Source organism: Pteropus medius, unplaced genomic scaffold, assembly GCF_902729225.1.
Source record: "Pteropus medius unplaced genomic scaffold, Ma_sr-lr_union100, whole genome shotgun sequence".
In the NCBI taxonomy this organism is placed as follows: Eukaryota; Metazoa; Chordata; class Mammalia; order Chiroptera; family Pteropodidae; genus Pteropus; species Pteropus medius.
The window spans coordinates 13,435,276-13,450,715 of NW_024350926.1; the positions used below are offsets into that span (position 1 = coordinate 13,435,276).

The 15,440-nt window shown below is 40.7% G+C and overlaps 1 protein-coding gene across 1 annotated transcript in view; it reads left to right on the forward strand.

Annotated features, from left to right (window-relative positions):
- Positions 1-15,135, forward strand: part of CNBD1 (cyclic nucleotide binding domain containing 1) — a 173,359-nt gene extending 158,224 nt beyond the window's left edge. Inside the window, exons 12-13 of the mRNA XM_039841979.1 lie at positions 13,216-13,275; positions 15,052-15,135. Coding sequence (XP_039697913.1) covers positions 13,216-13,275; positions 15,052-15,135 — 144 coding nt within the window. The remainder of the gene's footprint in view (positions 1-13,215; positions 13,276-15,051) is intronic.
- Positions 15,136-15,440: the final 305 nt, after the last annotated feature.

Sequence of the window (15,440 nt, forward strand, 5' to 3'; positions counted from 1 at the left end):
CAAGACTTCTCCTGTTAAGAGTCCCAAAGCCTTTAGTCTGTTGCACTATTTTTTTTTTTTTTCTCTTGACCTGACAAACTCCAGTTCATTGGACTTCTGGGCACACAGCAAGGGACATCTGTTCAGTTGAACTTTTTGTAATTGATATGTTAATTAAAAAAGACTTTTGGCTTTTAGCGTTTTGTTTGTTTTTCATAACACATATGCCCTGTGGCATTTCACAATGGGTGTTGTCTTAAAGATCTCAAACACAAATAAACAAAGCAAGCTATTCATTATTGCTTCCGGACTTAGAGCTGTACGTGATGTCACTCTGAGTGCTTTCTTTCACCTCTCTCTGGCCAAAATATTCTGGGATTTCCTCCAGGATAAAGATTAGCTCAGTGGGGTTTCTGCATCCGTCACATCTGGACTGTCTCAGTGTAGCTTAGGTGGGGCGCACAGAGGCGCTGTGAAGGCTGCAGTGTTCATAAAGTATGACAGACTGCTTATATTTTGCAGCCAGAGGCATATTACCAAATCCTGTATTTTCTAATGCAGGATTCTGGTACAGTCTTTTTATTACAGTAACACCAACCACAAAATAATCAGGACAAATTTATCCTAAGCTAGAAACCGTTTGGCATCACTGCGTCACAGCAGAGAACGGAGGGCACAGCCCTTCCTTTGAAGTCGTGACTTTTAAGGCGATGTGGTCTATAGCTTAGTAGAAGAGGTGGCAGAGCCACCATTAATAACACTGAAATACAGAGCAACAACAACAAAAAACTGAAAGGAATCTGCCTGGATATGTACACAACCTGTTGGTAGTTTTTTCTGTTGTTTTATGTCTACCCAGCCCCCAGCAGAGGGGTCGTCCATTTCTGGAAATGCCGAAGGTTGGCGGGAGAAGGAACTGAGCTTCAAAATAGTTATATATTAGACAATAAGATATTGAAAAAAAAAAAATGGAGATAGAGCACGTCTGACGGATGCGCACGGATAGGTGCAGATGCAGACACGTGGAATTTCCCAAAGGGCCACGCTCTTACGCTTCAATTTCAACACAGCCCAAGGTTCCTGCGCGGACAAGGACGTGCCGGCGCCCGCCCCACAGCACTTACTGGATGCTCTACGTTCAGTCCTTAAGTCCTCACGGCAATTCTGCGGCGTAGCTACTTCTGTTATCTCTGTTTTCCAGATACAGAAATTGAAGTACAAGGAAGTCAGATAAATTTCCCAAGATCATCTGGCTCCTAAGGCCCGTGGCTGAACTTGAACCCCTCTCTGTGGCTCCAGTGCCCATGTTCCTGCCCACTTAGTGCCGGGTCTTGAATAACCCATTCTAGTGATGCCATCTTTTATGTTAATTTCCCACCCTTTGGAAATTGTACATAACAGTCAACCCATGCTTTCCTTTAAATGTGGCACAATTTTGTTTTATTTAATCCAGCTGACACCTCGTGCTGTCTTATCTCCTGCATTACTTAATATTGCACCCCAAAAAAGATTACACATTTTTCAAGTTAGGGTGATATATATTTTTTTTTATTTCAGAAACTCCACAGCAGCACTCAGCTTGATGTCCTACATAAGGTACATAAATATATCGCTTTAACTGATTGAAAATGAAAATATGCACTGAATTAATATTTTAGTAGTTTAGCGTAAGGATCAAAACACACGAAGTGATTTAGGCCATCTGGGACAAATCACATTAGCTAATGATTTCCTCTGCGATTCAGCCAACCTGATATATTTCTTAAGGACCCTTTCTCCCAGCCCACAGTCTTCCTCACTTGACCGTGTGTACCCCGGACCTGTGGCCTCTACTCTTAGGGCTTTTCCAGCAGTGACAGATGCTAAGGACCTGTAATGTTGCTCAGTGGCCACATCCATCCAGTGATTACAAATGTTGCAGAAAGTCATGGGTGGATTTGGATAATACAACCTCTAAACTCCCTCCCACATCAAAAATGCATTCATTCACGCCCGTGGCTTATGAGGCAGAGTCCAAATGATGTAGCTATTACGAGCCCGTCCACGGTCCGGCCCTGCTGACGTCACAAGTCCCAAATGCCCATCTTATTTCACACCTCCGTGCCTCAGCCTCGCTTGCGTTCTTGTCTTATCAGCCTCATGAGGAAGGTCACCTTTCAAATCCTGGCATGGGAAGCATCCTGTCTGAAGCCTTCCCGCTGCTGCGCACCTGCTCTGTGCTGCCTCTGGACCTGGCATGTCGTTCAGTTTCACTCACCTGTCATTTAAAATGACCTCTCCCTTCTACTAAACTATGTGCTGCTCAGGTGTGACTATGTCTTCCTCCCTCTGTCTCTGATTGCTGTTGAGGTCAGCATGAGGGGGACACAGGAGTCCGCCTAGGCCAGCTGTCCTGTTTTATTAGTGGAGACTGATTGCTGTTTTTATATTTTAAAAGTTAACTGATGTTTTAGTTAGAATTATCAAAGCAAAAACTGGGAAACTCTTGCAAGTACAGTGAGTGTCCTCGTTCAAGTAACATTTAAGTGTCCGTTCCGTATTGCAAAAAATAAAAAAGTCCATGTTTTGATAATACGTGCTCTTGTAAGAATTAGCATTGAAAATCCTCTCGGGGCCCTTATGAGTAATTTATTTGATAGCACACCTTTACAGACTTCTGTTCTCTTTATCAAAATCCCAACTTGCATGTTTTTAGAACTTGTCATTGTTTGTGTCTGCCACCGGTCACCTGTCAGGTGAGAGGTGTGTCTGTAGGGGGCAGAAGACAGGGATTTTATTTTTGTTTCATGTGCTTTAATACTTTTGAAAGCTTTACAATAAGATGCATTTATATTTTATTTTAGTAAAGAAAGAAAATAAGTAGCATATATGACTGACTACATTTCAACAACTGTTTAATCAAGGTCCTTCAAAAGTATTTTATTAAGAAAAAATAATTTGGGGTTGAAAAATGTCTGCTTTTTGCATTGTCTTTAGTACTCTTGACTAGAGATGCCAGTTACTTTTTCCAAAATCTTGCCTAATACGTCTCAAGGATGAAATATACAGAAGATAGCAGATAAAAGCTGAGGTCCGCCCGTCTCCTGTCATTTCATCCCCTTATCACAAAATAAAACATCGCTACTGGAAACCCAGAAGTCGCAATGAGTGATCCAAATACAGGCTTCTGTTTTCCAATTCAAAATGAGTTTGGAGACGCAGGCAGACCTGACGTGGATGGAGATGCAGGCGGACCTGACGGGGACGGAGATGCGGGCGGACCTGACGGGGATGGAGATGCGGGCGGACCTGACGTGGATGGAGATGCCAGTGTAGTGCTTCACCTTCCATTTCACCTGATGTTCTTTTTTAATTCATCTGGAAAATCAGTGCAAAATTTTTAGTAATTTCTGAAAACCCGTTGCTGTTATCAATGATTTCCTTATTTCGATGCTTCAAAGCCATATTTCCAGTGATCGATAGATAATATTTATGTTTAGCTTTAAATTTCTCTGTTTTTTAGGTCTTTCTATATGCCTTTTTCTCACTTGGATTTTTTTTCAGATTTCTTTAATTTTTATGTTTCATTGTGCCCAAATGTCTCGTTTTCGGCTCACATCCGAGTGCTTTTTTGGGTAAATAACACAGCGTTCCCGGTGGCTTTGCCGCCTCATGGCTCATCGCTGCGGATCAGCGATCTGAAGCCGCCGCGTTTCTCCCCGTGTTTTGTTTCTCTCTTCGTTTTATGTTTTCACTCTTCTTTATGCTTGTGGTCATTAATTTCACAAAACTATTCATAAATGTGTGTCCTTCTTCCGATGAAAATTGCTCTCTTTGTTCTGAACGTGTCACTTTTTGTGACGTTTAGGAAGACTTCTTTCTTGCCTACCATTCATTTATTCACTTATTCACTCGTTCAGCAAACATTTGCTAAGTGCCTGCTGTGTTCCGATCAGTGCTCTAAGTACAGGGGACGGAGCAGGTGGCAAAACAGAGCAAGCGCCTGCAGCCTGGTGAGGGAGACTGACGGTAAACGGAATCAGTGATGCAGATTGCGAGCAGCCGTGTGGGGAAGGCGCGTCCTCGACTGTGGGGCGCTTTGCACAGAGCGGCGTGCGGGAGGCCTTTCGGGCGTGCAGGCACCTGAGCGGAGACCTGGAGGGACCGAGGGTGCGGGCCAAACGCTCGTTTTACAGGTGCGGTCCCGACAGGGGCGGCAGACGCGGTGGGCGCCCGACTCTGATCTGGCCCGAGAACACGGCCACCGAGTGGGCGGACCAGAGGGAGGCCAGCGTGGCCGGAGCGGCGTGAGCACGGGGCTGGGGGCGGGGGGCCGGGAGAGGCCGCCGTGCCGGGGCGTCCACCGCGAACGTCCTCACGTGGAAGCGCTAACCTGTTATCCCTTCTGGCCCATGAGAGATGGCTCCGAAATCCTGGACTTGTCTTTATTTTCCTAACTTTAGTGTCATCCTTTTTGTTTTGATTTCTCTGTACTTTTTAATGCATTAAGATAAAACCCCGGTTCGATCTTAAAGCTTACCAGAGTGAATCATCAATTATACCATTTTACTATTCATCTGATACATTACATTCAAAAAGTCGTTATGTTTTTAATTTCTAAGAATGTGACACAGCATCGGACATGTCTGTTAGGGTCCGTTTATTTTGTGGCTTCTGAACTGACGTCTGTCTGTGCGATGAGACTGTACTGGCCTTGGGGGTGCCTCTCTTCAGCCTAGTGAGGACTCTGCTGAGCCCAGGAGGACACCTCCGAGTTTACCAGCTCGTGCAGCCAGGCCCTCCACCCTGGCGCCTTCTGAACTGCAGCTCCCCACTCACGTTCAGCTGTGAAGTCCTTAACTTTACCCTGAGGTCCATGCTCAAGTCGGCACCTCCGAGTGTGAAGAAACATCCAAACAGGCCACTTAGTGTGTTCACTAACTGGCTGGTCTCCCAAGCAAGTATTCCTTCTGTGAGGAAGGTATTCTTGTTATATCTAACATTCGTTTATCAGACGCCATGTGTTTTTGGTCCTACGTAATATCTTACTGGTCCGTTCTGCTCTCGACACTTGCGTTCTCCCAACCACGTCCAGCTGGAGATATATCGCATTGAATATTTACCCCATCTAAAAATTATGCACTCCAGCCTGGGGCTCATAAACAAGAGATATTAGGAACAAAGTAAGCGGGAACATTTACGTGCCTGAGAAAGCTTTCCTCTGCACATAGATCCGAGTGGGAACGTACACTTGACATTTCTTTAATAGGAGGTAGCTATATAAGATCGAATGGCAAGAACTGACGGCTTTTTTGTTTTATTTTTCCAGTTCACTGGTACTCATTTCTTCCATTCTCATTTCCGTGGCAGCTAACAGAAGCAAATTAATTTACTTTTCTTCACAACAGTGGAATATTAGTCCAAAATGCTGGGTTCTGAATAATGATGGAATCTAATGTTAGGCTTTGAAAATAAATGCAACCATTTACTGAATTAAAGAGTATACATTTTAGAAGCTACAAGACTATTTTCTAAATTTTTCATACATTACCAAATGCTAAGTAGTGCAGTTCTCAGGGAAGCAAGCTGGGGATGAGCCAGCTCAGGAACTTTTCCCTCTGTAGTTTCTTTGACTAATTTTATGGTAAAATAAGAAAGATACATTTGTTTATACAAGTTTAAAATATTTACTGCACATAAAAATTCCAATACTTCAAACCCTAGTAACTATTTTGCTCTAGTACCACACATATATATTTTTTTCCTGAGAAATTGACATTACTATGTGAAATTTCATTAGATAACAATACCACCCTTCTTTCAAAAGAATAAACACAAGTAATAATAAGAACATAACATAACGTCTATTTGGAATTTCAGGACAGGTCTGAAGTTCAAGGATTTCATTATTTTACTGCATATTTTCATGTTCAAATTTATATCCTAATTGCCAAGTATGTTGCTGCTTTTCCGACATGTTCTTCCGGTAAGGAATCGCACAAGCATTCTGAATGGCAAGCTGACAATTTAATTGGAAATGTTACAGAATTGATATAAAGAAAGATGCTCCTGATGGAGAAGAGATGTATTACGTTATGCCCATCATGATTTTAAAAATCTTGTATGTAGGGTGTGTAAATGGTTTGTCTCAGATCACAGAATAAGGATTAGTGATTGGAAGTCATAAGAAACTGTATCAAGTTAGTATAAGACAACGTTTTATAAGGGCCCGTGTATCCAGCAATGGCCCTGCTCCGCTGAGAGTCGTGAAACCCTATCCACTGGAGGTGTTCAAGCTCAGATTGGGAAGCCCCGTGTCAGGAAAATTACAGAGGGCATTCCAGTGCTCTGATGTTAGCATAGTCAAGTCTAAGATTCTATCTGCAAAATTCTATAACCTTGTCCTAAATGTTGCTTCTATCCGAATGTGAGGGTCAGAGTACTGTGTCTTTGCTCCAGGTGAGATTAGTTCTTCACACAGCTAGTCGATGTTTTGCTTTTGCTGACAACAGATTTTGTTGTACTTTGCTAATCTCTTTCTCATTCATCATATGTTAAGTGACTTTCTAAAGTGTCTTTCTAAAATTATAAAACAGTACAATACAGTTTGATTTTATTTATGCTTTTTAATCTGTTAGGCAATGTTACTGCCTTCTTGGCATGTGAATGTTATGTTTAGATTATAAGAATCAAATCCTTTTGTGATTAAATTTCACTAAACAATTATTGTAAATTTTAAAAAGCATATATGCAATTCCTATTTTCTTACTCTGGCGCCTTGTTATTTTCAGAGACAAGACTTGGTTATAAGTTTGAGAGCTTAAGTGGGTGATTAGAACCCTTTCCATAGAAAAGCATTTACTAACATTTGCAACCTAAGCGTAGAGTCTTCAATATCTTCAGCTGCAGATTAGTTAGCAAGTCCTCTATTTCTAATAGCGTTAAAATTGCATGATTACTTAACAATTATTTAAATAAGAACTGGAGAAAATACATGTTGTATAGAACTGCCTTATATGAAGAACTCCTTATAACAAAATCTGAACAAATCTATTACACTGCGTCACCACCACCAAGAAAAAAAGACAGATTTGTCACTTTAAAATTCAGTATTGATTAGAATTTATTATTTTTCAATGACTTATATTTCTATTTTTATAAAAACAAGCCATTATTTAGTTTACACGGACTTTATTAAAATTTATTTATTTCTATGCTTCCTCTGTGTGATCAAAGATAAGCTATCCTTGCCATGGACAAAGACCTGAAATAATGCTGTGACAGAGACTATCTGGTTGTTGACCACCACCTTTTCACTTTTCTCCTGGACACACACTTAGGTTACTCTTCCAGAGTTCTTTATAGTGTCCGATTCTCCCACTCATGATCCTTCATCTTCTGTCTTCCTTTGTTTCTATCTGGATGCAGAGGATCCAAAGGACTGTGAGGCTCCTGCAGCAGAGCAGCCATTACATGGAAAGGGCCCAGGTCCCTGAGTGTGCAGAGCAGGACCCATCCATCCCTACCAACCTGCCTCAGAGTATGATAGGAGCAAGAGATAAACATTATTGCAGTTCATTATTGCCTTTAGCGGGTCCTTTCTAATAGTAGTCAGATAAGGCATGATTTTTATTGAACTCAGTGTTATTAAAGACAAAAAAATACCTATTTTTAATGTAATTTTCCAGAGAATTCCTCACAGACAAAATAATCTTATTCGCCACTCTGTTTTTTTGGCATCTGACACATAATGGGAACTACATGGTGATTTGCTTAATTAAGTAATTAATGCAAAACCCAGGAACCCAATCAAATGACAATTAAAGTAGGAGATGAATTCAAGAAAGCAGTGGGTTATCAACTTCAGATACTTTCCAGGCTAAATTTCATTTGAAATATGCAATAAAGATGTGATAATAATAGAATAGTCAAGAAAGTTTGTTTAATTATGTCAGGCAACACGCTTTTTGTTTACCAAAGACAGGGCAATCTGGAGAGATGGCAGTAGTAAGCACAGGTCAGGATTCTACTGGCACGTAATATGTACAAAGAGAGATGAGTAGTATTCCATATTATTCTAAACCATCAGAAAGACTTGGTTTTTAAATTTAAATTTCAATTGTAGGGTGTCAAATAGTGTGACATCAGGCTTTATATATTTCCTTGATGTGTAAACAAGGAAAAGAATGAGAGAAAGGAATCATGGGAGAAGTGGGAAGGGAAAGAGGGAGGAAGAGAGAGAGAGAGGGGTAGAAGGACAGAACACAGGAGGGATTAAAAAAAGATGAAGGTATTAAAAAAATAGAAAAATTCAGGTATTTTAGTTTTGGAAACTTCTGATAATAAGACTATGTCACATAGACTATAATATATATTCTTAATACATCTTTATTATATGTATTTATTTGTAATGATCATTATTGTTTTATGTGTATACATGTAATTCTAAATATAGTGAACATTAAAAGTAATGAGATTTTATCTCAAATGAGTTTTTAGTGGACTAGATTAATATGTTGACCAGATATGAAATAATTCCTTCTAAATTGTAAAAGGATGCACTAAATGGAAAACATTTTTTTTTTCAAGTGTGGAGGAGTACAATGTACCGCTTTATCAACTAATTTACTTGTCTCGTGGGCACATCTCAAGTGTTTCAAGTCATCCAGGATTTTTTCTTCAGAACTAATGATTTCTGTGTTAAGCAGTTCCATTGAGGTTCTTTGCTTGTATTTACAGTGGTGCCAAAATGTAAGATCTGAAACAAATAGCTAGTTGTAAATAGTAATAGTGTCGGTTGATCTTTTTTTCACTATTAGCTTGTTCTCCGTTGTATATATACATATATATTTTTAGTAACTAAAAGTAAGGTGTAGAGGTGCTTCCTGTGTGTTTCCCTCCATTTCCTCCCCTTCCTGACAATTCGGCCTTCGAGCCACGAGGACAGTTAGCGTCCCACACACGCGGAGCATGCGCGAGCAGGAGCACGTGCCGGCAGCTGGCGGGAGTAGGTCTGCGCATGCGCAGGCCCGCGCGGTGGGCGGAGCTTCGACCCGCAGGGGCTGGTGGGAAGGGCACGCTCGGGAGCGCCGTCTGCTCACCGCGTGCTCATGAAAGCCCGAGGATGCACCCCCAAAGGAGGCCGTACCCCGAACTCCTGTACTCCCCGAGGCCCGCGGGGCTGCCGAGCAAGCGGCAGGACTCACCCCGCACGTGTGAGGGTGGCCGCTCGGTGAGCACGCGTGGGGCGGGCGGTGGGTCAGCCGGGTGGCTGCGGGAGAAGGGGAAGCTAGAGGCACCCTTAGCGTTGCACCGCGGTGTGCACGTGTACGAGAGCGTGTGTGCACGTGTGTGAAGCTGTGAGCTCATGCGTGTGCGTGTGAGAGCGTGTGAGCGCGTATGAGACCGTGCGTGTGTGAGAGCGTGTGAGCACGTATGAGCTCGTGTGAGACTGTGCATGTGTGAGACCGTGCGTGCACGTGCGAGCATATGTGAGAACCTGTGCGCGCCCTGCGCCCGCGTACCGTTCCCGCCGCCGAGGGGCTTGGGGCCGCGACGTGTCGGGTTCTGAGAGCACACGCCACTGCCCAGCTTCCTGACGGAGGGTCTCTGGTCCCGGCTCGAGGCGTCCTGGCGTCCCCAGCCTAAGGGAGCACCCTGCGACTGAAGGTCACGTGTGTCACCAGGGCCTGGAGGCCGGCCCCAGAGCAGGGTTCCTGCCAGCGGCGCTGGAGAAACTGAGCCCCAGGACAAACAACGACATCGTGATGGTGACCCGCTGAATGGAATTGAAGACCGTGACTCCATACCCACAGCACAGAATGAATAATTGGGACTTTGAAGAGGAATTTCCACAGTTTCTAAGTAACTCCCCATAAAATACAAAGGAAAGAAAGCGACATGGTGCCGAAGCCTGGCAGACGCCTTGACCGAGTTAACAAACTTTCTTGCTTTTGATGATTGTACCGTTAGTATGTAGGAAAACATCCTTGTTTGCAGGACGTACTGAAGCATTTGGAGATGATGGATGCGGTTGTTAAATGAAAAAAAAATCTAGGAGTTTCAGTAGGTATGTAAATGTAAAAAACTGAGAGAAGTGGCAATACCATGACAAATTCTGGTATTTGTAGATAGCAGACACACAGTGGGAAGCATGCAAATGTGCTAGGTTTCTAATCGTTTCTACCACGAGTGAGTAGATAAATATGTAAATTTGATATATGGAGACACAGATTCTTATAATCAATGGAAAACAATTTGTCAACAGCTTATCAAGCTTAAAAACACATAGTTGCTGACCCAGAATTTGTACTTCAGGGAATTTATCACATGTATCACTGGGACACACATGAACTGGTGTATGTTAAAGGCTTTTCAATGCAATATTGTTTGAAAGAATAGGGGATTTTGACTGTCCAAGTGTTCATCAAGAGCCTGGTACGTCCACTGAGGGAATACCAATGGACCAGAAAATAAAATGAGGAATTTTTCAATGTACTGATATGGAAAGATCGCCTAGGTATAATTATTAAGCAGAAAGGCAAGAAACAAAGCAGTGCATGTAATATACAATGTTTACTGTAAAGAAGGGTGAAAAGAGTCTGTAATTGCCTGTACATGCATAAATAAATTCCAAAAATAAATTTTGGAAATTAAACAAGAGATAAGAATACCTAGGAGATATAGGAATGGAACAGAATGGAACGGGGTTGAAAGACTGAAAGATTTTTCATTATTACCTCTTAATTTTTAAACCATATTGATAAATTATCTATGAAAAACTAAATTTAAAATTGAATAGGAAAAAAAAAAAGATAAGTCTAAAAGATAAATGTGGTCAGCAGAATGATCACACCCCAAAAGGTCCACTCTCTGATTCCTAGGACCTCTGAATATGTTACATGACAAAGGGACTTTGCAGAGATAATCACAGTCATGGACCTTTAGATGGGAAGATTATCCAGGTGGAACCAATCTAATTTTATGAGTCTTTAAAAGCAAGAGAACTTTTTCTGGCTGTGATCATAGAATATTGCTATCGAAAATATGAACTTCAACCTGTATCTTCACTCTATACAGAGAAGATGAAGAACTGAAGTGGCTGAAATATCACTTAAAAAGTTAGGGTGCATTCTTAATTGAGTTGACTCAATTGAGTTGATGTCTAATGCTTGCTTATCAAATTCAATGTGTTGTGGCACTGACTGTGAGGATGGCCATACCCCACGCCCCATGGGAGAAAGGCAGGCAGGCAGGCAAACAAAAGGACGTGATTTCTTTCCTCTTTCATTTAGTCAGCAGGTACTTACTGAGTACCTGCTGTCTCCTCAGTGCTAGGCATTGGTAGGCAAGTCCTTCACTAGCTTCTAATGGGAGAGAGACATAAGTGTGTTATGTCAGCTATTTCACTGAAATGGAACCAGGGAAGTCCACACTGAAGATATTTGAGAAGGATACAGATAAATAATGGAAGAAACCACTTGGAATTTTTGGACCAAAGAGATTAAGAAATTATTTTGATAGTGTAGATAAATTACTTTTGCATGTTGCAGTCTTTTATTATTTTATGTACAAATAGTATGAAAATAAAGTTGTGGTTTAAAAATAATGGGTTATTAATATTATTTTTGATAGGAAAGTCATTTGGCAGCAGTGTAGGGACTGGAATGTGGGAGGATGTCATTATCCATTACAAGAACAAAATGCTACTCTCCCCAAACCAAATGCTGCTACCAGGAAGTCTTACACAGATGAGAGGATCCGAGGTGTCCACTCCCTACATTTGTTTAGTGTGTCACCCTGGATATCAGCTAATATTGACCATCTGTTTTCTGTTTTCATTGGAGACGTCTCATTTGGATTGCCAAAAAGAGAGCAGGGTCATTAGTTCTACAATGTGAAGTTGTCCAGCAGCTTGTCCCAGTGTGTGGATTAGTGACATCAGGAAAGCCATAGGCTCTGCAGGTCGTCCTAAGGCTGAATCACACTGAGAGTCCTTATAAGCATGGTTTTAAATGAGAGTGCAAAATTGTCACAAACCTACAAATAAAAACAAAGTCATTTTATATAACACTTAGCACCTGGGAATCATTGTAAACTGACATTTCTGAATGCTGAAGTAAAAACATAAGTAATGAACAAGGTAGGATATTATGTGCCTGCTGAATTACCAAGAGTTGAGTGATATTTAGTGCAATTTGAATTCATAGCTCTTTGGTAAAAATGAATAATCCATGTGACTTATTCTCTATTAATTTATTTTATTTTATTAACCATAACAACTTATTGTTAATCATCATAAACTGGTAACACTATTTTATGTCAAAGACCATATTGCAGAAGAGAATTATGATGTTGTACATCATATGTCTTTAATATTCTTATTATATGTGATAATGTATGAAATCAGATTTATTATCCTTCGAGTTATTTTGATTATACATAGGCCATAAGGTATCATAAGGTATAGGTTTTGATATAAGTGGTAGTCTTTTCTGCTTAAGAAACATGTTTTTATATTCATGTGTTTAAGCATGTCCTTATGAAATACGTAAAATTTAATAGTCATATAATCATGTCCTAAAATGTAAAAATATCCTTTTACATTCGATAACTGAAAGCTCTTCAGGAGACTATTAGTAAGATAGTTGTTGGTTTTTATATTTTATATATATTTTATAGACATTTATTCAGTATGTATATAGACCTCCATCTACTCATTATGTTCACAATTTGAATTTAAATAGGATAAAAATGAGAAATGATTATATACACAAAAGAAATGGATTAATAATCTTAATGTGACATAGTACCACAGAAATCATCTTGGCTTATTCTTGATTTAAAAAATGGGGAGCAAGTCCAATTTCACTGCTATATATTTCTTAGTTGTTTTCTATTTTACAAAATGGAATTGTTAAGATTTAAAAATACCTGGAAAGACTGTGAGTGTGTGTGTATCTCAGTTGATATACATATAATTAAATTATTTACATATTTGATAATTATTCTTATAAGCTGCCAATAGAACTGTTTGTCTTGGAAAATCTGTCTTCCTGACGCGTTGATCAGATAAGGCATCCCATCTCAACCATGTGCCTACCCAGCTCCTCTGCGATGATCTTTCCAGCTGCCCACAGTTATATACGCTCAAAGCTGGCTTTGGCTATAAATGTAGTAGTTCGAATCACAGTACAGAATACCAAATAACTGCAAAAACATTGGCTCATTTGCTCAATTGAATCTTATGTCTTGTAGGAAGATGTCAAAAACGAATATCTGCAAAAGGAACAACAAAAGGAATGGAACAATTTCAAGGTATAATACTATATATTGCAATGAAATACATGGGGCAACTAACCATTCTTTCCTTGAGGTAGACTTTATCAGTGATAACCTTTTCAGAGAGCATGACGATTCAGGGAAACAAAGTAATTATCATAAACAGATATTAACAAAAATATTTCTACTGAAAAATGTAGTTGATAGCTTAATACTACCTTGTAAAAGACATGTATAATTGTAATAACTTTTTTAATCTCGAAATTTAAAGGGGAACATATGCATGGAGTATGTACTGTGTGTTAAGCAATTTGTTATGTCATTTAACCCGTTTAACTAAAATTGCTGCTTTTCTTATTTTATGAAAGAGGAGGGTAAGGACGGGGGGCTTAAGAAACTTGTTTGGATGACATGGATAGTTAATATAGGTGCTGGTACTTTAACTTGCATTTGTCGATTTCAGATACAGTGAGTTTTTTGTAATTTCATGGTGCTTTCTATGAAGGCTATAAAATGGCAAGTTAGGGACACCTTAGGGAAGTGCTGCCTGGCTGCTGTGTGGCTGAGCCCCGTGTGTAGTTCTCCTCTGCGTCATAGGTGTGGAGGGCAGGGTGGGGACGCTGACCCACTTAGTAAGAACTTATGTGTCAGAAAAACTTCCCAAATATTTATTTCTGTTCAGAGAAGAATGGTGAAACAAAGAATGGGCCGAATTCCCACATTAAAACGCCCCCTCCCGTGACCATCTGCAGTGATGCAGTCTTTGGCAGAGTGGAAGTTTGCTCTTGCCTTGATAAATTCCTCATTCTGTGTGTGCTCTTGATAAGCTAGTTCTTATATGTTTGTTCATATTCTTGTCAGTCAGTGAACAATGATTCAGGTCCCATCAGGGATTTTCTTTGTGCCAAATGTTATAGTTTACTAAAAATTTAAAATTAAGTCTATTGTTGAAATATTTAGTATTTTTCCTTTCAAACTCTGGCTCTTTCTAAAATAAAATTTGATCATCTCTTTAATCCTATACACAGAAAATTTTTAAATAAGTAATATTTTAATACTTTTCAGTTTCCTTTAAAGGAATCCAAATCTGTTTTTAAAAATTTGCATGTGATTTTGTAAGAATTTTGCCTCTACCAAAATGTATGGCCCTACTGAACTTCTTACAGTTCTTTAAAAGGCCATCTCTTGTCAGAAACACCCTTACCTGAGCTAATTTGTAACTGCTTATTGTCATATTTCGTGACTGTCATTTCAGTAAGGGAGAGAAACTGAGAGGCTCAGTGCCTGTCACAGAACTGGAGCTCAATAATTATGAAGAATGCATGAATGCAAGTATACATTCTACCAGTAGATGTTTGTACTGCCAAATGGCGCAGCTTGAAGGTGCCCTAACTTGGTTGAGGTCACCCCAAATTTATGATGGGGGATACCTGGAAAGTCTGAGGGCTTGAGGCCCTTCATCCAAGCTCTTGTTTGTTTAATGACTTCCTGCTGTCAGACACACTGTCATCTCATAGGTAGAAAATGATTTATGGAGCTTCGAGCTGGATGTGTCATACCCTCAGATTCAGTAACGTTATTGCGAGAACAATTGACGAAGAGCGCTTCTCAGGGTTGACCTGGAAGCTTGCTGCTCTTGTCCCAAGTCCTCAAATCTAGACTATTTGGCTGCTGTGCCAGTTCATCTGCCACAGGAATTCTCATTTGAAATGCCCCTTCACCTAGCGCTTGATGCCTGTTCCGGGCTGGACGTCTGTTCTGGAGCCAAGATGTTGTCACGGACACTCACCTTGATTTCCTTTCTTCCTGCAGCGCATGCGTCAAGGGAGGGTGGACCCCCCCTCGGCGTTTTTATTAAATCCGGTGGGAGAGCACACTGCAGTTCACAGTTTGTAGACCGAGTTGCAGGAGGAATTGTCAGCTTTCATGTTCCCGCTTTTGAGCCCAGCGCCTTAAGCAGTGTAGGGACTCTGTACACGCTTTTCCGATTGATTCATGAAAATGGGAACTAAAAACCAACTGGAAAGTGTATGGAAAACACGGTCCCACACAGTGGTGTGCTAATCAGTGTTTAACAAACTTTTCTCCCTCCAAAAACAAGGCAGCGGACACCCTTGGTTTGTAGCGTTCGCCGCTTTTTGTGGTGTAAGTGTTCCCATCGTTGCCAGTTTCAGGCTGTCGCCGTGTTGCCACTGTCGTGC